Genomic DNA, 26,733 nt, shown 5'->3' with positions numbered 1-26,733 from the left:
CATGTTCGGTTCATTTATGTTCTACACAATTCAAAACTCTTCCTCCTCACCTTCTACTGCTTTTTCACTAGGGAGAGAAGGAGGAAAAGACAAAGAAATACAGCAGCAACAACAACAAAAAAAATGACGATAAGGAAAAAACGTGTGAAGAAGAATGAATGCGAGAAAGAAGGAGGAGAATGAGAAGGAGGAGGAACGCGAAGAAGGCGAAGAAGATGCTCCGTGCGTAAACAAAAGTGAGAAAAAGAAGAAGAAGAAGAAGAAGAAGAAGAAGAAGAAGAAGAAGAAGAAGAAGAAGAAGAAGCGCGGGGAGAAGAGAAGAAGAAGAAGAGAAGAAGCGTGAGGAAAAAAGAAAAACGGAAAAAGCGCGTGATCTAAAATTGCTTGAATGAGCTTAGAAGCCAAAATTGCTTGAATGTAGAGAATATTTCATAATTATTTGTTTTTAAAATAGCTAATCAAATTATCTAGAATTAAATAAAGTTTTCTTTCTATTATAAAAATATATCAATCCTATTATATTACTATTGTATGAATCTATAATTACTTTAGTTAATTGTATAAGTTAATGTTAAAAAACATTAATACGAAAGAAAATTATCATTTTAAAAATAAATAATGGTAAATTATTTTTGGATAAATCACTAAAAATGCATCTGAATTATTTTATTATTGATAAAAATATTTTCAAAATTTGTTATCGACAAAAATATTATTAAATTATTTTAAAATATGACAAAAATGCATATTCATGAATTGAGATGTTCTGCGTTAACGTAAAAAAGTGATGTAGCAAACTAAAATTTTAATATGATAAATAAGACTCTAACATTCGCAAGTGAGTAATGTCATGTTTTTTCGCTAATAAAGCAAGTTTTTAATCATAGGTTCATATCTACACTATTTTGGCATATTTTTTAAATTATTTAAAAATATTTTTGTTGAAACAAAATTTAGGAATATTTTTGTTTGCCAACAAAATTCGAATATATTTTTGGTGGTTTACTCCTTTATTTATTAATTATTTTTAAGATAGATCATCAAATTATTTTTGTATTAATTAAATTTTTTTTCTATTTTAAAGTATATCAATCCTTTTATATTACTATTGTATGTATGGATGCATAATTATTTTAATCAATTACGTAAAATTAATGTTAAGAAATATTTATATTAAAAGAAATTATCATTTAAAAGAAAATTGTCGTAAATTATTAATATTATAACCAATCTTGCAAAATTATAATTATTTGCTTTTAAAATAGATAATCAAATCTATTTAGTATTAATTAAAAATTTGTTTTCCTATTTTAAAGTATAACAATCCTATTTATACTACTATATTATATGAATATCGAATTATTTTAATCAATTAAGTAAAATTAATGTTAAAAACATTACTATGAAAGAAAAATTATCATCTAAAAGAAAATTGTTATACATTAACCAGATTATATATTAATTATGCATAATTAAAATTATTTGTTCTTAAAATAAATAAATAATCAAATTAATGTTTTATTAATTAAAATTTTCTTTTTCTATTTTAAAGTAGATGAATCCTATCATTATTAATGTTATATGAATGTATATTTATAATTGACAATATTTTACATAATTACAATACTTTGCATCATTATCATTATTCCTATTATTTAAATTATTAATACACAAAAACTAAATTCTTTAATTAGTTGTACTACAATTTGTTATTAATGTTACAATAAAATATCTATATAGAAAGGAAAAATGTATTTTTTTTAAATAGAAAAAAATGTATTATTAGTTGTACTTTGGTTTTTATTAGTGTTTTGCTTTGAACCAAATTATGCATAGTTATAATTTTTCTTTTCAAAATAATTAATCAAATTAATTTAGCATCAATTAAATAAATTTGTTTTTTTATTTTTAAATATATCAACCTTCTTATACTATGATTGTATTGATGCATAATTATTTTAATCAATTATGTAAAATTAATGTTAAAAAATATTAATAAAAAAACTATCATTTAAAAAAAATTATCGTATATTATATAAACTATCAAAAATACACTCGAATAATTTTGTTATTAACAAAAATATACTTAAGTTTTGTTATCGACAAAAATGCTCTCAAATAATTTAAAAATTCTACAAAAATGCCTAAAAAGATTTTTTTTTTTTGTATGTGGTAAATGACTTTTTTATTTGATAAACTGCTTATGTATTTAATCCAAAATTTTATAAGAATATTTAGATAACTATTACACACAAAAAACAGGATAAAAAAATTGATCTCAATATTTTTATTAATTTTAAAAGTATTATTGATTGTTGACAAAAAAATCACAAAAAATATATACTTAGCAAAAAATTATCAAATTTTACAGATAAAAATATCTTATTTTTCTAATAATACTTGCAAAAAACTCATCAAAATTTAATCTATAAAGTATTTTTTGATAATATATATTTAATGGGTATTTTTGCCGTATTTTAAAATTATTTGAAGATATTTTTGTCAACAACAAAATTTAAGTACATTTTTATTAGCGACAAAATTATTCAAGTGCATTTTTGGTGGTTTATCCTAATTAATATTATAAACCAATCAATAATCATGCATAATTATAATTATTTATTCTTAAAATATATAATTAAATTAATTTAATATTAATTATTTTTTTCTATTTTAAAGTAGATCAATCTTATCATTGTTATTATTATATAAACTAGTGTTGGAAATATACAAAAAATAGTTTTTAAATAGGAATTATCACGGTATAATACTAGATTACGAGGGGTATGAATGTTGTACAAGCATATGGTGAGATCTATCAAGTACGAATATTTTGTTGAATTATCATATTTGTGTGTCGAACACATTTTGAAAATGATACTCATCGATACTTGTCTGACATGCATGTCTGTTGTGTCTAATTGTGTTTTAATAAAAAATAAAAATTCTTTTTCGAATACACTTAGACACACCTAAATATTATCACGTGTCAGCATGTCTAACCTTTATTCTTAACATGTATTTTTGAAATAAATTTAATAAATAGCATATAATATTATTTATTAAAATAAAAACATTTTAAATATTTTATATAATAAAAATAAGACATTAAAAATAATAACAAATTAATTGATATTTTAATATTAATAAAATATTATTATGATTTATCTAAAAAATACTTTATATTTTATATATATGCATGTTTTCGTATTTCATCAAATTTTAAAATAAGTGTCAATATATTCTGTTCTATATCGTATTCTGTGTTGAGAAATATTAGGGAACCAACAGAAATTGTAATGTATAGCCATCAATTAACCATCATCAACATTTTTAATGGTGTGAGATGATATCTAACAGTATAAAATCACTCATTTTCTTTTTAATAGTTAAATACTGGCCAAATTTCAATAAAAATACTGACCCTAAACTTTCTCTTCTATGTTTATATCAGTGTTCGTCGATGACAAGGTGAGACACACCCTTCTCGCACGATGAGAGTTCCTAAGATATGCATATAGTCTCTTCTCGCGAAGAGCAAGAAGGCTCGTTCGCTGAGCAAAAGAATCTCTCTTAATTTTAACTTCACATTGCATTACTCTATTTTTATTTTTTTATTTTTTTATCGTCAAACACAATTCCATAAAAATTTGATTAAATCTTCTCGTCCACTACGAAAAGACCCAAATTCGCCATATCAGGACATAATACCACTCAGTCTCATCTTGGGACATATCTCTAAAAATATTTTTATGTCAAAATTTTTGCCCAACAATAAAAATTAAAGTTTTGGTTTCTTGCAAAAAATAATATATACACACATTTTTTTTATAGAAATTGATATTTATTTATTGTATACTACATTTTTTATTTAAGTTAAGTATTTTGTTAATTTTTTATTATATACTTTTATGTAGTTTTTGAAAAAAAAATATATAAAAATTTAAAATTAAATAAATCAATAAATCATTTTTTTATTAGATATATTTAAAATATTGTTTTGTTGTGTCTCTGTCTCCTAAGCCTCCAGGTTTATGAACTTTAGATTCTAATCTTCACCCACCCAGGTCGTTCTTAATTCTTCCTTCATCGGTCCCCCTTATTTTTTTGTGGAGGGATAATAAGTGCTTAATCATCATTGATCTATTCTTTTTCTGGGTGTTCTAATTTAGATATCGTGTATCCATTTTTTAGATAATCATCTGTTATGGTTGGGTATTGAATTTCAAATTAACGACAACAATGCCAATGTTTCGAGGTTTACTTAAAATCAGTGTGATTTGAGACTAAACGTAAAGTCCAAACTCCTCTATTAGTAGAATATTTCGACGTCTCTTCTGGCAAAGTGATGTCATCCAAGCTCTTTGGAGAAGTTGGAGGGTGATACCTGCAAAGAACTCTAATATTTAAGTTAGCAAGAATTTTTAGTAGATTTTTGGTAGATTTGGAGTTGAAAAATACCTGAACTTGCTAAGAAAATTTATATAGTAAAAAAGATAAGTTTGTTATCTTTCTATAACTTTATTCGCCCATTTTATATAGAGGTGGTTGAGATCTCATATTTAAATATATGTTTGTAGGTGCAATTAACATTTTGCAAGCTAAGGTTTAGTTTGGTAAATTTTTTTTGGAAAGGTTCTTATACTTTTCAAAAGTACGAGCATTTCGTTTTGTATTTGGTAAATAAAAAAGGAGATCTGCTTGTGCTTGCAGCTTTTAGTATGTGTTTGGATTGTAGTTGGTTAAACTGAAGTTTGAATAGAAGTGATTTTATAAAATTGATTTTGGGTAGAAGTAAGTTTGTGTCAACATGATTTATGTTTGACAACTCTATACTAAAATTGATTTTGATAAAATAAATATTGTTTGGATAATATTAGTTAAAATCACTCTTAGATAGATAATTACTAAAAAGGACATGACATTAAATTATAATGTTATTTTTTATATATATTTAAATTTTTTTATATTTTTTCTTATATATTTTTATATAGTATATTTTTAGCATTTTTAGTACTCTTTTTTAATATTCCATAATTTTTTACTATTATTATTATTATTTATGGTTAATTTTTTTGTTTAAATTATTTTACCTAATGGAATCAATAAATTATATTATAAAAAGATAATAATAAATATAATGCAAAAAAATTACCATTATTAAAATATATAATGTCAAATAAAAAATTAGTAAAAATATAAATAATAAATAATAGAAAAAAAGAGCTCATGTAAAGAGAAATAATAAGAATTTTATAAATAATACAATAATATGTATAAAGGATAAAGTTGGTAAAAGAAAAATAAAGGTTAAATGTCAATGGCTAAAAGCTAGTTAGTGCAATGTAGAAGCTAGAAATTCTTACTTCTTGTAAACGTGGTTTTGTAACCAAAATCACTTCTGCGTTTGTAGATAGAAAAATTAGCCAAACCAAAAATGAAAGCGTTCAAGAAGCTGTAACGTACTTTTCCTCTCTTAACGCCAAACACACCCTTAAAAGTCAGGGGTATTTTTAAAAGCACCTAAAGAAAAACCTTTTAAAATTGGGTTGTACTTATCAAAATTAAAAAGTCTAATATAACTCTATATAATAATAAATATCCAAAATTATCTTTATTAATTATTAACACCAAATTTCATTTATTTTTTTGCATACTTTTTGCCGATTGAGTTCTCGTATATTTTTAATTTTTTATTCTAACCTTCACAAATTTCATGCATATCACACACCAGCTATGAACTTCTTCTATTTGTATTTTTTTTTTGTGCCTCTTCTTTTTAGGGAGGTAAAAAATACTAAAGAAATTAAATACAAAAAAAAATTAGTTGCTTTTTCATACTTGAGCTAATAGATAAAGATCTATTCCTTCTTCAGAATTACAAGTTTAATCTTAAAATAAAATACAAGGCAAACATTAAGTTAGTGTTGAAGTAATAATAATATCAAAGTGATTACATTTTAATTTGCAATTGAGAAATTATTCATTGCTTCTCATAATTTTTTTCTTGCAAGTGATGTTAATTAATTTATTCTATTGCTTCCTTTATAATACATTTGATTCGTGTATTGTTATTGGGCTATTATAATAGAATAATATTGAGTAAAGTATGTTTTTATCTTTTAACATTTGGGGTAAGTGCTAAAGTTGTGCCTAACATTTAAAATGTCCTATCTAAATCCTTAAGATTTTAAAATTGGCTCAATGTTATTCTACCATTAGAGATATGTTAACAGAATTGACAGTGAGATAAAATTAAGAAGATTTTGAAATGTTAGGGACTTAAATAAAACGAAAACGTTGAGGACAAAAACGATACATAGAAATAAATTTTAATTTTATCCTTCAATAATATCAACTTTTGACTGTACATAGTATTCAATTATTTTTTAATCACATCTAAATAAATTACACTTAATCACGTTACTTTCATTCTAAATAATTTTTTTTTATAATTTTACATTTAAAGATTTTTAGTCATAATAAAATATTTGTAAAATAACTAGTATATAAACTTGCGAACAAAGAAAAAAATTGATATATATACAATAAAGTATAAATTGTACCTTTTATCTCTAATGTATTAAAATTCTTTAATGTTTAATTTAATTAAACTTTATTTTTAATTTTATTTTTCAATAATATCAAAATTTTATGGTAAATAATTATTCAATTATTTTTTTAATTTTATTCTTAATCACATTATTTTTTTAAGTGAATTTATTTTTTATTAAGAGTAAAATTAAAAAAATAAATTAAGTAATTTTTTGTTCGTAAAAAAATTAAAATTATCGAAAAAAAGATTAAAATTTATTAAAAATAAAATAATTGAAATTATTATCTCGCACATTTTACATATATTATATAGTTAAATAAGATAAAATTTAATTTATATAATATTTTATTAAATTTAAAATTGACAATTTGATCAATATTTTATCGATTGAATTAAATATACCATTTCAATATTTTTCACCAACTACAAGAAATATGTAAGTTATAACATTACAATACAATATAGCAACTGAATCATAATAATTACACGTTGTAATTTAATTAGTTGTTATTATTACCATAACTATTTTTCCAAGTTTATTAAAAATTAAAATGATTGAAATGATTTAATTTTACTCTTAATTAAAAATAAATTCACTTAAAAAAATAATGTAATTAAAAATAAAATTTAAAAAAAATTAAATAATTATCTATCATAAAAATTTGATATTATTGAAAAATAAAATTAAAAATAAAATTTAACTAAATTAAATCTTAAAGAATTTTAATACATTAGAGACAAAAGATACACTTTATATTTTATTGTGTGTGTGTATCATTTTTTTCTTTTTCGCAAGTTTATATACTAGTCATTCTATAAATATTTCATGATAACTAAAAATCTTTAAGAGTAAAATTATAAAAAAATTAATTTATTTAGAATGAAAGTAACGCGATTAAGTATAATTTACTTAAATTTGATTAAAAAATAATTGAATACTATGTACAGTAAAAAATTGATATTATTGAAGGATAAAATTTAAATTTAAATTTATTTCTATGTATCATTTTTGTCTCCAACATTTTCGTCCTATTTAAGTTCTTAACATTTCAAAATTGTCTCAATTTTGTCCCGCCATCAATTCTGTTAACATATCCCTAACGGCAGGATAACATTAAGTTAATTTTAAAACGTTGGAAATTTAAATAGGACGATTTAAACGTTAGGGACAACTTTGAGACTTACTCCAAACATTAAAAACAAAAGCGATACTATACTCAAATAATATTTTATATTTATTAGTCTTATTAAATAATAACAATGTGTATAAAGTTCATTATTCAATTACACATAATAAGTTTTAGGTATTTCTGATATAAAAATTCATGATTCTCTTTGTTTTCAATCCTCCAATTCTTGATGATCTTATGGAATAATTTTTCAATATTTATATTATATAAAATTCTAAAGTTTGAAAAGTAATTATTTTTCATTATAGATACGTTTATTATGATCTTTTTTCATTTTTAAAAAATATTTTATCAAATATAAATGAGGTGAATTAAAAATTATTTTCATTTTAATTTTATCAAATGCAGGTGCTACAACTTTTAAAAGAGAGGTTTCATAAGTTATTTTAGAAAAGTAAAATCATTACCAAATTAAGTTTAAATCGTATAAATGAGATCGGATGTATGGGAAGAGTGATTTTAGATTCTGAAGTGGGTCTTAACCGCTTAAGGAAAAGTATTGGATACCATAAGTCAATCTGCCAACTTTTGATAACTCAATTAATAATTTTAAATTTTAAAAAATGACATTAATGAGAAATTTGAATAATAATGATTGTGTTGAGTAATCGTCCACAATTAGACCCATGATCGCAACCCACACCTCTTTAAGTGCTGTCGTTATCGAGGTACTTGCGCCGTCGCCGTATCCCCGAAAATATCTCCATTAACATACACATCCAATACAAAAAAGATATATCCATAACCACAAAAGACAGAGACGCATCTAAAAAAAGCCTCCAAAAAAGACACAGCCGTCAGAAGACACGACAACAGAGGGGGAAGAACCTGCACGACGCGTCTTGGAGGTGGTGCTGGTTGCGACTGTGCCGACGTGTTGGTGCGCGGCGCAGCGACGGACCACTTGGGATAGTTCACGGAGTGGATAACGTTGTCTTCAACAGAGAGGAGTCGCGGCCGATAACTTCGTCGTCTTCCTTGCATGGTGACTCGGGATATCGTCGCCAGCATCTTGTAGCGGATGGATGCTCGAGTCGAGACTACCGGTGCGGTTGTGCGAAGGTTGACGGTGTGCGGGGCTCTTTTTAGTGATGGTTCTAGTTGTCATCTCCAGTGTTTTGTCGTGGGGGGACGCTCGTCGGCACTAGTAGGGGGCGGTGGCGCAGCTGTCCAGGATTTGTGGGCACTGTGAGTGAGATGGGAGAGGAGAAGGAGAGGGGGTGCGACACAGTTGCTTAGGTTAGGATTAAGTTGGGATGATTTTTTTTTATGTTAGTGGATTTTGGGCTTAGTCCAATAAGAGTTGGCAGCAGTTGACAGATTTTATATTGGTTATCTAGTGGGATTGAACTCTTAATTGTTTTGAGAGATATTACTCAATTCGGTCTCTTAATTTGCACGCGAGTCTTAATTTAGTTTTTGAAATTTCGATTACCTCTGTTTAGTCTCCAAACTTTGTAAATGTAACTCATGTTAGCCCTTGGAATAATTTTGGACCCACAAACGTTAATGAAACACTTATGTGGACAATCAAATGCTACGTTAGACACTGTAAAACGATATTATTTTTGTTTTGGCATTCAAATAGCTCAACAAAATATTCATAAGTGATTTATTAAAATTTTTTTTCCTAAAATAGACGATTCAATATCATTTTTAAACTATTTAAATACTAAAACTAAAACAATGTTATTTTACAAATTTTAACATAATATTTAGTTGTTTATGTTAATTTTTTATGCCAAAAATTGTCCTAGACCAATATAAATTATATTTATAAAATTTAAAGATTAAAAAAATCAATTAAAATTTACATATAAATTCAAAAATTAAATTGAATATTAGCTCTTGTTTTGAGCCGAATCTTGAGTTATGGACAAAAGTATGAACAAATATAAAACAATATATTTTCGGTATTGTAAATATATACACTTATTTGAGCTATCAAAGAGCAAAACACAGAGATCTCAAGACCGAATTAGGTTGCGCTCCAAGGATTCAAACATCAATAAATTAATTAATAATTAGCACTGGGGTAGTATGGGTATAGGGTTTAATATTAAAGGTTACTAAGAAAAAATGCTAAGCATATCATGTCAATCAATCAAATCCGGTATCCCATATATCTAATCGAATAAACTATTAGGAAATAAAAAATAAAAAATAAAAAATCATATATAAAAAAAAAAATAAAAGAGAAGGTCGGTGAATTTTGCTTGAGGACATATGTTAACGACTGGCATTATATTGTCGCATCGCGTATTGGCCGAGCCAAGTTGTAAACGACACCTCCCGTGCAGTTGTTGGTAACCAAAACGACCCCACCCCTCTTCTCTCTCACACGCATTACATATCAGGGTCTCAACCCTCGCCCTTGCGCTCCTCTTCCCTGACCATTTCTTCTTCTTATCGCCTCCTCCGTTGACCTGTCACTTCCCATCCTCCGAACCTAAAATCTCCGATTCAAACTTTCAGATCCGCCAACTTCAACCTTCGTTCACGCAACTTCAAGGTTTGATTCTTCACTCGGCAGTTTCGAGCCACTTCTTTTTTCTCTCTCTCTCTCTAGGGTTCATACTTCAACCCTACTTCACTTCCGAACTCTTTGTAGCTACTTCTCGTGGCCTAACGCTTCTTTCCCGTGTCAGATCTAGTTGAATCTCCACCGGCAACTCACGATTTGCAGCTCTTTCCGCTGAAATCCCCTTCAGGTTTCGCGATTTTTCATTTCTCTGTTTCTCCGCTTGTTGATCTGTTTGTTCGTTATTACGCGGAACGAAATACGCGTGATTTTCGTTGCGGATTTGCTAGTTTTTTGAGATCTGAACGGCTTCCTCGTGTTTTTGCTTGCAGATCTGGGTTTGTCTTCCATTTTCATCGATCTGTTAGGGTTTTCTAGTTGGACATGTCGATTTTACCGAAAGGCGATTCGGTTCAAATCAGGGAGGTATGGAACGATAACCTAGAGGAGGAGTTCGCTTTGATCCGTGAAATCGTTGACGAATACAACTATGTCGCCATGGATACAGAGTTCCCCGGTGTTGTTCTTCGTCCCGTTGGGAACTTCAAGAATATCAATGACTACAACTACCAGACCTTGAAGGACAACGTTGACATGTTGAAGCTGATCCAATTAGGTCTCACTTTCTCTGACGAGCACGGCAACCTCCCCACCTGTGGCACTGAGAGCTCCTGCATCTGGCAATTCAACTTCCGTGAGTTCAACATCAGCGAGGACATCTTCGCCAGCGATTCGATCGAGCTTCTGCGCCAATGTGGCATTGATTTCAAGAAGAACAACGAAAAAGGTATTGATGTGAACCGGTTCGGGGAGCTTCTCATGTCATCGGGGATCGTGTTGAACGATAGTGTGAGTTGGGTAACCTTCCATAGCGGTTACGACTTCGGTTACCTCCTCAAGCTGTTGACGTGCCGAAGCTTGCCGGATACGCAGGCAGGGTTCTTTGAACTGATCAAGATGTATTTCCCGATGTTGTATGATATCAAGCATTTGATGAAGTTCTGCAACAGTCTCCATGGTGGGTTGAACAAGCTCGCGGAGTTGTTGGATGTTGAGAGAGTTGGTGTGTGCCATCAAGCTGGATCGGATAGCTTACTCACTTCTTGTACATTTAGAAAGTTGAGGGATACATTTTTCAGTGGCTCCACAGAGAAATATGCTGGTGTCTTGTATGGTTTAGGTGTTGAGAATGGACAAACTAATTGAAAGAAAGAAATTATAATTGGTTGTAGAGTAAGAAGAGTAAGTCTAAGTGTGAGTCCTTTTTTTTTTCTCTCTTTTTCTTTCTTACTTGTGTACACTTTCTGCCAAAAAGAATGGTTGTTGTTTACCTGTAACATTTCTCATCCTTGTTTGGAACTGTAACTGAAAAAAACCTTAGCTGGTTTTGTTAGCCCTTTGAGTTCTTTGTAAATCACTTAAGTTTAGTCCTTCAATAATAATTTATGATGATGATTCCTTTTAGTTTTAGCTTGTTTACTTGTAATCATTGTGACCCTGATTTTTTCTAAGTCTCTGTTCCTCATTGCAAGAATCAGAACAGTCTGAACTCTGAACATGTAAATCCAAAATTTGTCGCAGTAAAGTGATGTCTAGTCATGTGTCGGAGGAATCTTTCTTTATATCAAAGATGAAGTATTCATTATTTTTACTTTATTGTCCTTTAGGTTATGCTCTGCATTCTGCAATTGTGGTTCGGTGTGTAAGCTGTAATAAGCTACACGGATTTGGCGATGTGGTGGAAGCACAGCATGCTACGCAGGAATACAGTGTAAACCATGAAAGAATATGTATTGGCCAGTGGTCACACAACTCACAGTGCTTGTAAGTTATAATTGGTTTACTCGTGGGAGACGTGGTATTTCAGTATTTGTTTGCAATTTGCATCGGATAGCTGGTCTGTATGCTATAGAGAGAGTAGCAGGGGAAGTGTCCCAAGACTGGATTTGCCTAAATTTTAGCTATAGTTATTAGTTAGCCCCAAAAGAAAACAGTAAAAAGAAGAGGGGGTGGGAGAGAAATGCGAAATCTGAGTCGAGTATGCAATCGGGGTTTTTGCACAGTTGTAACTTGGATCCATGTATACTAATTACTAAACATCTATTTAGAATTACAAAAAAAAAAAAGACAGAAAAAAAAGGCTAGCTGATTATCAACAGCTAACCATTTCTCATAAGTATATGAATAGTTAATAACTCCATTTCAACTTTTTCTTCGTTTACAAAAGAAAAGAGAATATCAAAAATGAACTAGAGTATGAAAAAATTGTTCATGACCTAAATTTTTTGTTTAAGAATAAACATTTTATTCATCAACCAAAATGAAGTCCAAAAATGAAAAATCTGTATAGAAATTGGGGTTTTTTTTTTTTTTGGGGGGGGGGGGGGTGGTTGTTTGTGTGGGTTGTAAACTAACTAATATTAAACTTTAAATTTAATTGACTAAAAAAATATGAGTAATGTTATATGACTAAGTATTTTGATAATCAAATTTACATGTGTACATAAATTTACGACTTAATTAAACCTGGTTAAAAAATATTTGTTTCACCTAGTATTTCTTAATAACGTATTGAATTATTGATAATCGATCAAACATTGTGATTCAGTGTTATTTACGATCTAATAATGTATAATATATAATATAATATACAAGCAAATATAAAATATTTGTATAAACTTTTATTTCATAAGAACGTAGTAAATAAGATTGTTATTTTCGGGGAGAAAAATGAAAAAGGAAGCACGTGAGCTTTCGTCATTACCATTTATTAATTAATACTATATACTATATTATTGATTATTAATTAATTTAAATAATTAAATAATAGTAATATATACGCTAATCGTATGCAATTTCTCCATCGAAAATTTCAGTGCATGTTTGGTTGATTATCCGGATTTTCTTGGATATAAAACAGACTCGTCGTGGCTGTTAATCTCGTCACTGTCCTTGTAAGTCTACCCTATTTCTTCCTCACCGCCTCTCATTATTTTTAATTTTAATCTTTTCTTTTATTTCTCATTTCTTCTTTCTTTTCTTTCTTTTTTCTTCCTCTCAACTCAGGTTTTGGGTTCCCGCGAAATTACGAAGCTCCACGAACCAGATCGCCGGAAAATCTTCCACTCCACGGTACGTCTCGCTCTGAATTCTCGTAGCACACTTCACCTCTATCACTCACAGCTACAAATTCAGCTGATTAACTTATAATTTCGTTTTCCCGTGACTTTTTTCTGGGAAATGTTGGATGCGTTTTTGCACGGTTTAGGGTTTCTGTCTTTGATTCGGTAAATGTGAAGTGTTTGTGACAGATGCACTTCATTTTCGCTAATAATTAACAATAGCGTGCTGATCTTCTACAATTTCTTGGTTGTTTCTCTGCGTGGCATTGTTTTAACGGCTATTACTCTTAAGGTTTCGTAGTTTTTTTCAAATTGTTGCGACTTGGAATACTCCATGAGCTTCTTAGCTTGAGCTTGGAACCATTTTGTTGGCATCTTGTTTCCACTGATTTTACTGTGCTGTAAATGTTGAACCACACTTGTTTTGAATTCTGGAACTGTGTGTGTTTATTCGAACAATGCTATTTGGTAAATATTTTTACTGGAGGAACATATAACCTTTCGGTTTGCAACCAACCACCACGGCAAAGGTAGAAATGCAGCAGGATAGAAAAGGAAATTGATTATTGACATAACTGCAGTCTCACAATATTCATTCTTATGGATTTCTTACCATTTACCAATGTGCATTTCCATCTTTAATTAGGTTTCGTTATATACTTGGTTATAAACTTGGTATGATGGCCATTCAATATAAGGTTTAAAAAAGGAATAAGAGGGAATGCTGGTCCAATTAGAGGAAGATTAGGGATTGTAAAGCTAAGATGGACTGAGCAAAGTGTAGTTAGGAAGGGAGTTAGAGAAACCGCCCATGTCTGATGTCATGCTTTGGTACTGGTGCTGAGCATATATGAGAACGTCCTGTGAGCATGGTTGTCAAAATTGCAAACTAGCACCTTATATCGCATGATTTTATGATGTCAATGTTCCCAATCCCAATTACAGGTACAAACTTGTTTCATAAGACCGACCTGGGATTGACAAGCTTGCATGTAATAATAGTGGCAGATGACCTGTTGGCAGGCCACCAATTTTTTATGGAACCCCAAAATGAGAGCAACACATCCTCAGGCCTGTTTTTGGTAGTTTGTCTCCCTTCCTGTTGTTGGGCATGGCTTTCCTTTGCCACCACCAATCTGAGTGTTGTAACGACTGTGTTACTGTTGCTATTCACATTGGATTTCCCAATCTGGTGGCACTGTCACAGGTTAGTTTGAAAATTTGTGGCTGGGATTTTCGTGGTGTGTGTGGATGTGTTATCTTCATGTCAGGTAACAACAAGATGGGACAGTGGGCAGCTGGTCCGTGCTGTTTCCGTTAGGAGGACTTTTGCAATTTTTCATACATAGACTCACCTGTGAATGGGAGTCAATTAAACCTGGTTCTTTTTCATACATTCGGTTCCTTTGTTTAATATTTCATTTCTAAAATGCCAATCTGCTCTGTCTTATTGTTTTGCTTTGGATGATTCTTGGTTCAAGGCTTGGGGTAGACTTAACAATGTGTTCTTTCTTCTTCCTGGTCACTTCAGGATTTCTAGTCTTGCAAGAACATGAGTAGCTTGGTTGAGAGGCTTCGTGTAAGATCAGAGCGCAAGCCAATTTATAATTTGGATGATTCTGATGATGATGCTGATTTTTTGCCGAGAAAACCTGGGACTACTCAGGAAACATTTGAGAGGATAGATAGAAGTGATGCAGTATGTTATTTGCTTCCGTTTTGCTTCAGCAATCATTGTTTTAATTCAGATTTATGTTGCTTGTCTACTTATTACCCTACCTTTATTTGATGTTTCTATTCCTTATCAATAGAAAGAAAATTTGTGTCAAGCCTGTGGAGAAAGTGACAATCTTCTGAACTGTGATACATGCACTTATTCTTACCATCCCAAGTGTTTAGTTCCACCAATTAAAGGTCCCATTCCAGACAACTGGAGGTGCCCTGAATGTGTAAGTGCTTATGCTTCATAATATATAATAATAGAATTATGGTTTACTAGCCTATGCTTGATCACAATACTCCTTTCCTTTTCTTCAAATTTTCAGGTTAGCCCACTCAATGATATTGATAAAATATTAGATTGTGAGATGCGCCCTACTGTAGCTGCTGATGATGATGCCACAAATTTAGGATCAAAGCAAATATTTGTGAAACAATACCTTGTTAAGTGGAAGGGACTCTCGTACTTGCACTGCACATGGTAAATCTGTGGGAGCTTATCCTACATTGTGTTTTAGTGTCTAGTAAACATTTGGGGTGCTGATCATATTACATTCCATTCCCAACTTGTGCTCTTTTTTCTTTTTATATAAATTATTTATTATGCCTATTCTAAGGTTTGATTCATTGTTTTATTATTTTTGGGTATTTAAAATTTACCTCCTGAGTATATTTTTTCTTTAGGGTTCCAGAGAAAGAGTTTGTGAAAGCTTTCAAGGCTTATCCCCGTTTAAGGACCAAAGTGAATAATTTCCATCGTCAAATGGCATCTGTCAATACTTCTGATGAAGACTTTGTTGCCATTCGACCTGAGTGGACTACAGTTGATCGAATACTTGCTTGCAGGTTGATCGAAAACGTTTTTCTGTATCTTATTCTCTTTTCCCATCTCTTTGCACTTGATGTATTTATTCTTGTCAAATGATTCTGTTATCATCTAATGACTTGTTAGCATCCAATTAATCAGCTTGTGCTTTAACATGTCAACAAATGCTTATTTTTTGGGGACTCTGTTTTTATATGATTTGGTACAGGGGTGTTGATGATGAGAAGGAATATCTTGTGAAATGGAAAGAGCTTCCATATGATGAATGCTATTGGGAGTTTGAGACAGATATTTCAGCATTTCAACCAGAAATAGAAAGATTCAATAAATTCCGGTCTAGATCCAGCAAACTTGCCTCCATGAAGCAAAGAAGCAGTATTAAGGATGATGTTGAATTGAAGAAACAGCAGAAGGAATTTCAACAGTTTGAACATAGCCCTGAGTTTCTTTCAGGCGGTATGCTTTATATTTTACAACAGATCAAATCTTGTGGACATAGTATATATTCTGTTTATTCCCTGTTTTGATGATAAAGATTGCCGGATTTGTTTTCACATTATTGAAGGTACGCTACATCCGTATCAGCTAGAAGGCTTGAACTTCTTGCGGTTCTCTTGGTCCAAGCAAACTCATGTTATACTGGCTGATGAAATGGGGCTTGGTATGTATTCTGTTTCTCTCTCTATTTCTTCCCCCCTCTTTTTAGGTTTTTAAAGTTAATAGGATAGCATCTCCTTCAAGGCAAAATATGCTCCAAGCCTCAAGAAGGGCTTGAAGTGGTACTTAGACAACCCTAAGCATGTCATGCAAAGTGCTTTAATTTATACTAGCTGAATCAATCCTGTTGGGTTTATACTGTCCTTTTATGATTTCTCCCCTCCTGCTGCCTTGATTTGTAATTTTTTGCTGAAGTGTGTTATGGCACCATGGTGACCGAGATTTTTTTTTTATTTATTTTTTTTTCACATGTAGGCAAAACCATACAAAGTATTGCATTCTTAGCATCTCTTTTTGAAGAGGGTGTTTATCCACATTTGGTGGTTGCTCCACTTTCGACATTGCGGAACTGGGAACGTGAATTTGCAACATGGGCACCTCACATGAATGTCGTACGCATCATGGGTTTGAGTAGTATTGTTGCCGTTTATGCAATAACTCTTTTAATTGTATACTTGTTTCTGCAGGTTATGTATGTTGGATCTGCCCAAGCCCGTTCTATCATAAGAGAGTATGAATTTTACTTCCCAAAGAAACAGAAGATCAAGAAAAAGAAATCTAGTCATATAAGTAGCGAAAGCAAGCAAGATAGGATTAAGTTTGATGTCCTTTTGACTTCATATGAGATGATCAACTATGACACAGTATCACTGAAAGCTATAAAATGGGAGTGCATGGTAAGATTCAATAACCCACCTCAGTATCAGAACGAGGGATATTAAGTTTGCATTTTACTCTATTAATTACCTTTTTTCGTCCTCTTGGTTTCTGCATGGTTCTGATCCCCTTATATCTGTGTATATCTAGATAGTTGATGAAGGACACCGTCTGAAAAATAAGGATTCAAAATTATTTTCTTCATTGAAGCAATATTCTAGCAGACATCGAGTGCTCTTAACTGGGACTCCTCTTCAGGTTTACTTTACATTGAGATGTTCTGCCATACACGTCCATTGCTTCTTTATTGGGTGATTATGTCCTATTTTTTGTATTGGTCAAACATGATGCTTTTGTATTATTGTTTGAGCTTGTTTTCTGTTTTTTGGTCTTTGGATACCAACTAATACCTAGAGTTCTATTTTATAGACCTGGGTTGTGTAAATTTTAGAGCATTGTTTAATTTTGAGTTCTACATATATTTTCTGAAATATAACAAGTATTTAGGCTTTCTTCAATTAAATTCTTGTTACCTTGATAATACCTGGTATTTTTGACATGACATTTTTTGTTTTTGGCTTTACCATGTAGTGGGGTGTTTGTGAATAGCTATGGTATAGGAGTGTTTCAAACATAATATTATTTTATGTTACTAATTTACTTTGAAATATAGACAAGGGCAAATCTACATGCTGCTATTGAGAGGTTGTATCTTTTATGATAAAATGTGCACTGCAATTCATATCTTCATTTATATATCAACTATTAAGCAACTTTAAAGTCAAATTCTACTGCCAATAAGCGTACTTGTATCCATAAAGTATCCATCGAAAATAATATCTGAAGTCAAATGATGGAAAGACAGATTGTATTTTGTTTCTATGTCAATCTCGTGACTCAGAGACTGAGTTGAAATTTTGTATTTCTGGCTGCCTAGAACATCATATTTGTGCAAATTTATGCTCTTGGAAGATGTCAGCATTGTTCCTGTAGTATTCGCTTTGCTTCCCAAAATGTTGTGTTGGTTGTTCCTTTTCTTTTCTAATTATACAAGTACACTAAACTACTGTTCTATGAATATTTACTTATCAAGTAATGCATTGTGGTTTCATGTGTTGATTTTTTCTATTGGAAGTTGAAATGAACTTATGGTGCAACTTGTCTGATGCATTTCAGAACAACCTTGATGAACTTTTTATGCTTATGCACTTCCTTGATGCTGGCAAGGTTAGTCAGCTTATCCACAAATAAGATGTTGAACTTTCTTGTGAAAGTTAAGGATATCTTATGACCTTTTTGACTTCTGGCAGTTTGGAAGTTTAGAGGAGTTCCAGGAAGAGTTTAAGGATATCAATCAAGAGGAACAAATTTCAAGGCTTCATAAAATGTTGGCCCCTCATCTGCTACGAAGTATTCCTCTTAATCTTGAACAACTTTGCAAATTTGCTTAATTTTCTTGTCTAGGTCACTATGCAGTGTCAATACTTGCAATGTGGCATTGTGATTACTAGTATTGTTTGGCCTGATGCCTATCCCTAAGTTAAAGTACATGGGGCTGCTTTGGATTCAGATTACTTGACATGGTGGTTGTAATTTTGGCATCCATTGAAATTTCAAGTGGGTTCTCAGAGGCATTGTTGTTTAGCAATTCATACATTAAACCAAGTTATGGTAATCTTGTTAAAAATGCGTATTCCTGAGTTGTTGATTCAAGTTTTTGATGCCTCTGCAGGAGTAAAGAAAGATGTCATGAAGGAACTACCTCCTAAAAAGGAGCTTATTTTACGTGTGGATTTGAGCAGCAAACAGAAAGAATACTATAAGGCAATTTTAACCCGTAATTATCAGATTTTAACTCGTCGTGGTGGTGCACAAGTAAGATTTGTTCTATAACGAGCCTACTGTTTTAGTTTATTCTTAATCATAGCTTTACTCGGAAAGAGCCAAAACGTATTGTTTTTGTACTTTTTTTTTTTGAATCAGATTTCTCTTATCAATGTTGTTATGGAACTTCGTAAACTCTGTTGTCACCCGTACATGCTAGAGGGAGTTGAACCAGAAATTGATGATCCAAAAGAGGCATTCAGGTTAAAAGGCACTATATTAATGTTCTAAAGTTGTTAGCTTCTGTAGTTATAATGAAGATTTTGTTATCATGTTGAAGGGCACTATATTAATATCGATAATTATGTAAGTACTTTATCAACTGTATTATCCTGTTGCACTATTTTAGCTTTTCTTTTCTTTTCTTTTCACCAGACAACTTCTGGAAACATCGGGGAAGTTGCAATTGGTGGACAAGATGATGGTGAAGCTTAAAGAACAAGGACATAGAGTCCTCATATATTCCCAATTTCAACACATGCTGGACTTGCTTGAAGATTACTGTTCTTACAAGGTTGACATAAGTTTTTATTCTTCGATATAAACCTAATGGTTTCCAACCTTTATTATTTGTTATACTTAGTTCATTTTACCCCCTTCTAAACCAGAACTGGCAGTATGAACGGATAGATGGCAAAGTTGGTGGAGCTGAAAGACAAGTAAGGATAGATCGTTTTAATGCGAAAAATTCTTCAAGATTTTGCTTTCTTCTCTCTACTAGAGCTGGTGGATTGGGGATAAACCTTGCAACTGCTGACACGGTTATTATATATGACAGGTGAACCTTTAATTTCATGTTATCGTGTTGAATAATAGTTTGATGAAATAGATATTAATTGATTGTCCATAAAACAAGTTTTACCGTCTTGTGTTAGAAATATATTTTCAATATCTCCCCCAATTACAGATACAATTTTCAATCCATTTGCATTTGCTTTTTGGCAAACAAATGAGAATAGCTGCAATCTAATGGTTACAATCCTCATGCTGATTTATAATTCATTTGATCAACTGTCTTTCTACAGTGATTGGAATCCTCATGCTGACTTACAAGCTATGGCTAGAGCTCATCGTCTTGGACAAACTAACAAGGTTTTGAGTTATTTCATTGATACATAGTTGGTTATTATGTTGACTTTCTATTTCATGGCAGTTCTGGCATTGTAGGTGCTGATTTATAGGCTTATAACACGAGGAACCATTGAAGAAAGGATGATGCAGATGACAAAGAAGAAAATGGTGTTGGAGCACCTGGTTGTAGGGAGGTTAAAGGCTCAAAACATCAACCAGGTAATACTATTAAAGCCAAATGGTAATAGTTACCAGTCTCATTGGTAGTTCAAACTGAGTTGGTGATGTTTTCTTGTTTCAGATGATCTTATTTTAAATAATTTTTAATTGTACTTATTTGATTATTCTATTAAAAATTTCAGAAATGGATGGTCACTTGTAGTTAAGCAACTTGAACCCAATACAATTATAGTTTTTTTTCAATTCATGTATGCTCTGCTCTTTTGTATTGTTCACATCTTGTTTATATATTATATATTATATCTTCCAATTGGGATATTCATAGCTTCTTTGTATGCTCCAACACGAGCAAATTATTTGATTTTACTTCTAACTAAGTCAAATGGAAGAGAGCATGAATATCTTGTTTGGCTCTTCATTTGATGCCCCCCTTCTTTGATATTTGTTATCCCTTTTTTTTTTTTCACTTGAACAAAATTTCTTGTCCTATAAAGTGAAGAAGCCTTTAATATGCAACGGGGCTTTTGGTATGGATATGAATTTTAGGATACATTGAATGTTTAGAGCATAATCAAGAATAGTCTTATCAAAGATTTGACAGTAACTTTTGATTGTTACTTGTTCTTAGGAAGAGTTGGATGACATCATAAGGTATGGGTCAAAGGAGTTATTTGCTGATGAAAATGATGAAGCAGGAAAATCTCGCCAGATCCATTATGATGCTGCTGCTATTGATAGGTAATCAACACTACTTCTCAATCATAAAATAACAATTTACTTTGCATTATATTTCATGTGTATTTCTTCAAAATAGATTGCTGAATCGTGATCAAGCTGGAGATGAAGAGGCTACCGTGGATGATGAAGATGATGATGGGTTTTTGAAGAATTTTAAGGTCAATACTATAATTTACATATAATATATATTTGTGTGCTTCATGTTTTCTCTTCCTAGATGAATGTGGATTTAAAACTGGATTGATTTGTCCCGAAAAGGATTTACTACCATTTTACATTTTGGATTAATTTGTTTGTTTTCCAAAGTATTACTATGATGAAATGTTATTCTTGGTCTAATAACATGAATGCATAAGTATTTGCCTTTGGAATTTGCGGCTGTCAATGTAATGGTTATATGTGTTCTTGTGGATCCTCAATTGTTCAATTTTCTCTCTGAATTGCACACATTTTTTTGTGGCTAAAGATTTCTGCCTGCTCTTCTTTATCAACATATCTTTTTTTTTATTGCATATTCATTCCTGAGATGAATTTTCTCTTTTATGAGCCACTTAAAAAGTCTAAATTAAATGTTGAATATCAAACTTAAAATAGCTATTGTTAACAATGTGTAGCTATAGAAATGAACAACTAATACTTCTTTTATGACAAATTTTATGAAACACATGGAGTGTCTACTCAGGAGTACAAGTGTAACGATTGGTTTATTCAAAAGAAAACATGTTTTAAAAGTACTACTTATGTCAGGATTGGGGAACATTTGTGATTGGGAAAGTGCTAGTAGTTCTTTTCATTGAGCACTCTGCTTCAATTACGTTTTCCGGACTCCACAAAATCTGTTTATCATCATGCTGATCTGGTTTTCTGTTTGGATGGGCTGAATTGGTTAGGTGGCAAATTTTGAGTATATTGATGAAATTGAGGCTGCAGCAGAGGAGGCCGCACAAAAACGTGCAATGGAGACTATGAACAATTCAGAAAGAGCACATTACTGGGAGGAGTTGTTAAAAGATAAATATCAAGAGCATAAAGTTGAGGAGTTTAGTGCATTGGGCAAAGGGAAGCGAAACCGCAAGCTGGTATGTGACTTTGGTGTTGATGCAACACTATATTTTTTGTATTAGTTTGCAAAGGAAAGAATACCTGTTTTTGCTGTTTCTGCGTTTGTCTGAGATAACATTCAGCACTGCCAATATCTATTTTGTTTCTCCAAATATTGTTTTCTACCATAATACTTCCTATGGCAATTGTTACCTCCATCTTCTTTCCCCCTATTCCATGGAAAGGGATCAAATCCACTTCCAATAAATAAAAACTTCTACCAAATTTTTGAAGTTTGACCACTTATTTTATTTTTTATGTTAGGGTTAAAGATCATTTGTTGAAATCAAACGCTTTTAATGATAGGAAATGGTCACTTGGTGAAAATTTAATACTAAATTTTAATAACCAGCTTTTCTCATCAATACATTTCTCTATTCTTTTCCGCAATACTATGTTGGGCACCAAACTCTTTTAAAAATGATATAATTATATTACACAACTATGATCAATGATCATGGATGAGAAGTGGATTCCCTACTTGTTAATAATCATTCACTTCAGTTCATTCTCCCATGGTTTCCTTGTCTTCCCCCCCCCCCCCCCCCCCCTCTTTCTCTTCAATTTTGTTAGTGAAGTATCTATCATTGCATGGCTCCCCCAGATGGTATCTGTAGAGGAGGATGACCTTGCCGGCCTGGAAGATGTAAGTTCTGATGGTGAAGATGACAACTATGAAGCAGAGCTTACCGATGGTGAATCAAATTCAGCCGGTGCTACTACTGTTAGAAGGCCTTATAAAAAGAAACTTCGAGGTCTGTATCAATATTTATGGATTTGATTTTCTTAATTTAGATTATCAAGCCTTGATTATGGTGCATGTCCCTTCAAATTATGAGCAGCTGATAGCGGTGAGCCACTTCCTCTGATGGAAGGTGAAGGGAAATCGTTCAGAGTACTTGGTTTCAATCAAAATCAGAGGGCTGCATTTGTGCAAATTTTGATGAGGTTGCTTGTCATTTTGTGCGTGTGTTGTATAAAGGCTTTTCCTTGGCAATATCTCTGGTATATCTCACTGTGTGTGACTCTGTCTATTACAGGTTTGGGGTTGGTGAATTCGATTGGAAGGAGTTTACTTCCCGCATGAAACAGAAGACTTACCAAGAAATCAAAGAGTATTATTATTATAATGTTTCTTTGGATACTGCTAAGATTAACATTATATTTTTGGATTTCATGCAATTGATCTTGTGTATGCTCCAGTTGATAAGTGGTAGCTTGTAATCAATTGGTGTGTGGATTAACTGCATGTGGGGATGTTTTGTTTTTTTTTTTTCTCTATTTGTTGCTTCTAAAAGTTTTGGCTCAAGAGAGAAATACAATGCTGCTTAAAAGCTACAACCTAAATGGTATTATTTCCTTTGGTAAATCTTCCACGATATATTCCTGGCTTCTTGTAGCTGTCACTATGACTTTGACTTTCCAGTACCCTCTCACTTTTCGGGGGTTTCCGAGGAAATCCCTGACCTTCCAACCGTTTATTTGGGTTCTCCCTCAGTACCATACGTGCTTTCTAAATGGCAATTTATCTTCTGTTGGCATGTTAGATTATAGGCATGAGCTTATTTTGTCGCTGGATGGGCAATTGGAATTTGCTTTGCAATAAATAATGCTATATGTTATGATGTCATTTTTAAAGAGTGTTCAATAATTTTACTTTTTGTCTCAATTTATGTCGCACCTTAAGTCATTATTTTCCCCCATTTTACAGTTATGGAACTCTTTTCTTGTCTCATATTGCTGAAGATATTACTGATTCATCTACATTCAGTGGTACGATTTATGTCTCTCATTTTTCCTTTTCAACCATGTCTTCTGTCTCCTAATCTTTCTTTGATGTACTCTCCTGTAGATGGTGTTCCCAAAGAGGGACTGCGAATACAAGATGTACTTGTAAGGATTGCACTTTTGCTCCTGATAAGGGACAAAGTAAGTTTTGAATGGATTTTCTAATTCCAACTGCTTGTCATTGGTATAATACATTTTGCTCCCACTCTTGGAAAATGCTGAAAGCATTTTCAGGATTGTTTGAAGTGGAAGACTATGGTGTCTACGATAATTAGAATTTTGTTTTTGTTATGTGTTGCAAGCTTGTTGGGTTGGGGTCCTGACACTTGATGTGGTTTTTGAGGTGATATTGATATTAAGCTAGCTGATGATTTGTTTTTTTTCACCACTTGGGGACTTGTAATGACAGGTAAAGTCTGCATCACGAAACCCTGGAACGCCACTGTTTTCGGATGACATCTTACTACGCTATCCAGGACTGAAGGGTGGAAAGATATGGAAGGAGGAGCATGATTTAGTTTTATTACGAGCTGTATTGAAGTATGTCTTCTGATATATGTATTGTTTCATTTAATAATTCAAGAAATAGTAGCATAATGTTGGCTTTCAAAAATTTGTGTGCCCCCAGTTATGTATCTATGTCTACCTTGTGTTTATATCTGGGATATCAATTTCTTCTGCTTTGTGTCATTTCTATGATTTCTTGTGTATTATCGATGATATGTCTTTTTGTTGTTAATAACCTCTGGAATACATTTTTGAAGTATTCACTGTAACATACATATTTTCTATTTAAGGCATGGGTACGGGAAATGGCAGTCTATTGTTGACGATAAGGATATCAGAATTCAGGAGCTTATCTGTCAGGAGTTGAATCTTCCTATCATAAATTTACCAGTAGCAGGGCAACTTGGTTCGCAGCTGCAAAATGGCATGAATTTGTTAAATACAGAAGTTCCCAGCAACCAATCCAGGGAAAATGGTGGGACGGATGTTACAGCTGATGCTGCACAAGGTTCCGGTGAAGCTAAGAACCAAACACAGTTATATCAAGACTCCAACATATTTTATCATTTTAGAGACATGCAGAGGAGACAGGTTGAGTTCATAAAAAAGAGGGTCCTTCTCTTGGAAAAGGGTCTCAATGCTGAGTACCAGAAAGAATACTTTGTGAGTATACTATTGTTCTGTAGTTTGATATCTTCTTTTAATACTTAATTTTCTTCTATTTGGACTGCAGACAATTCAAGCTAGTAACATATGCTCTTGCTTATACAGTTTACTGGTGTTCTTTGAACAACAGTATAAAATGCATCATTTACCCCTGAAAGGTTTGTATGACTCGCCTGTGGGCCTAACTTCTCATCTTGAACTTTGTTTGTAGGGTGATCCAAAAGCAAATGAAGTGGCAACTAAAGAACCTAAAAGTGAACCCAAGGCTACAAACTTTCCAAGCTATAAATTAGGGGACACCGACACCCAGATGACTGATCAACTGCCTCGACTAAAAGCAATAAGTACGTGTTTATTGTTGTTCATCAGATACTAATGCCATGCTGATACAAGGAGGAAGGAGGAAGTTTTGCATACTCCAAGAGTATTTCATCTAGACAACTAGAAATATGATGTGGAGCACACAAGTTGAATCTGTGTGTGTCATATTAATGTTAGAGCAAATTCTGGACTGTTGGAGTATGCAAGAATGTTCCGATGTTCTGTCATTCTGTTTAGTTTTGATTATTTTAATTTAAGTGTACTCGTATTGCCATTTTCTCCAGCTGCAGAGGAAACTTCACTTGCTTGTGATAATGATCCAAATCGATCAGAATTGGTTCACCTTTACAATAAGGTAAACATTTTGTCCATCATTCATGAGTAGTAGTGGTTGAAGATAGTATTACTGCAACATCGTTCTTTCCTCTTTATTGGCAGATGTGCAAGGTAGTGGAAGAAAACCCCATTGACAGAGTTAGAGCATCCTTGTCTCGAGAATCAGCTGATGTGAATGTTACGAAGAATTTTCCGCCACTGGAAACCATTTGTGAAGATATGCACAGAATTTTAACACCCACACAACCAGATCAAACCGCCACTGACAAGTCAAAATTGCATTCAGATGACTGCAAAGTGGATAACACTGTTGACAATGAGAGTAGAGATATGGAAATAGAATTAGATTCTGCAAAAGAAGGCCGCACAAACCTGGGAAAGGAGAATGGTCAGTCCCCAATTCTTCCGGGGAAGCAGGATGATATAGAAATGGATGAAAGTAAGATTGACGGGTTGAATGATAACACAGAAAAATCTGATGCTGGGGTCGTTGTATTGGAAGATTAGTTGCAATGCCTCTAGTCGGATATTGTTGTACCTTGTAACACTCTTCATCAACATTATTAAACTCCTTACAAATGAAATAGATTTAAAACAGTATTGTGCCCTTTTGATTTACTTAGGAAGTTTAAAACAAAAATGATGTATGTTTAGAAATATTCAAAAGAAACGAGTTTAAAAGAGTATCGTTGTTTAGATGTGTTAAAATGAATTTTAGAAATATACATCATTTATTTGAAAATAGCAATTTTTTATTTTTATTTATTTTTATAAATTTTAAATTTTTTATTGAAATAGTAGTTATTTTTATCATTATTATTATTTTGTCATTT

At 31.8% G+C, this 26,733-nt stretch overlaps 2 protein-coding genes across 3 annotated transcripts; both read left to right on the top strand.

Moving 5' to 3' along the window:
- Positions 1-10,003: 10,003 nt before the first annotated feature.
- Positions 10,004-11,731, top strand: LOC130955108 (probable CCR4-associated factor 1 homolog 7). Of its 2 annotated transcripts, XM_057881895.1 has the most exons (3): positions 10,004-10,258; positions 10,395-10,457; positions 10,600-11,731. In XM_057881895.1, exon 3 carries the CDS (start codon positions 10,652-10,654, stop codon positions 11,471-11,473), a length of 822 nt encoding a protein of 273 aa, XP_057737878.1. In that variant the 5' UTR covers positions 10,004-10,258; positions 10,395-10,457; positions 10,600-10,651; the 3' UTR covers positions 11,474-11,731. The 2 variants fall into 2 exon arrangements, with proteins under 2 accessions (XP_057737878.1, XP_057737879.1); XM_057881896.1 differs by having other exon boundaries at positions 10,020-10,457.
- Positions 11,732-11,927: 196 nt separating this feature from the next.
- Positions 11,928-26,497, top strand: LOC130955107 (CHD3-type chromatin-remodeling factor PICKLE). The gene is made up of 33 exons (XM_057881894.1): positions 11,928-12,091; positions 13,144-13,221; positions 13,334-13,399; positions 14,921-15,088; positions 15,201-15,338; positions 15,435-15,589; positions 15,793-15,954; positions 16,143-16,390; positions 16,500-16,595; positions 16,907-17,043; positions 17,119-17,328; positions 17,459-17,566; positions 18,485-18,535; positions 18,619-18,718; positions 19,041-19,183; positions 19,292-19,395; positions 19,568-19,706; positions 19,801-19,970; positions 20,218-20,284; positions 20,360-20,482; positions 21,072-21,181; positions 21,258-21,339; positions 22,072-22,260; positions 22,887-23,037; positions 23,125-23,230; positions 23,323-23,397; positions 23,994-24,055; positions 24,135-24,211; positions 24,480-24,610; positions 24,868-25,240; positions 25,455-25,587; positions 25,849-25,919; positions 26,003-26,497. Exons 4-33 carry the CDS (start codon positions 14,942-14,944, stop codon positions 26,405-26,407), a joined length of 4,263 nt encoding a protein of 1,420 aa, XP_057737877.1. The 5' UTR covers positions 11,928-12,091; positions 13,144-13,221; positions 13,334-13,399; positions 14,921-14,941; the 3' UTR covers positions 26,408-26,497.
- Positions 26,498-26,733: the final 236 nt, after the last annotated feature.

This window comes from Arachis stenosperma, chromosome 10, assembly GCF_014773155.1.
Source record: "Arachis stenosperma cultivar V10309 chromosome 10, arast.V10309.gnm1.PFL2, whole genome shotgun sequence".
Taxonomy (NCBI): domain Eukaryota; kingdom Viridiplantae; phylum Streptophyta; class Magnoliopsida; order Fabales; family Fabaceae; genus Arachis; species Arachis stenosperma.
This window is presented reverse-complemented; position numbering and strand designations above follow the sequence as displayed.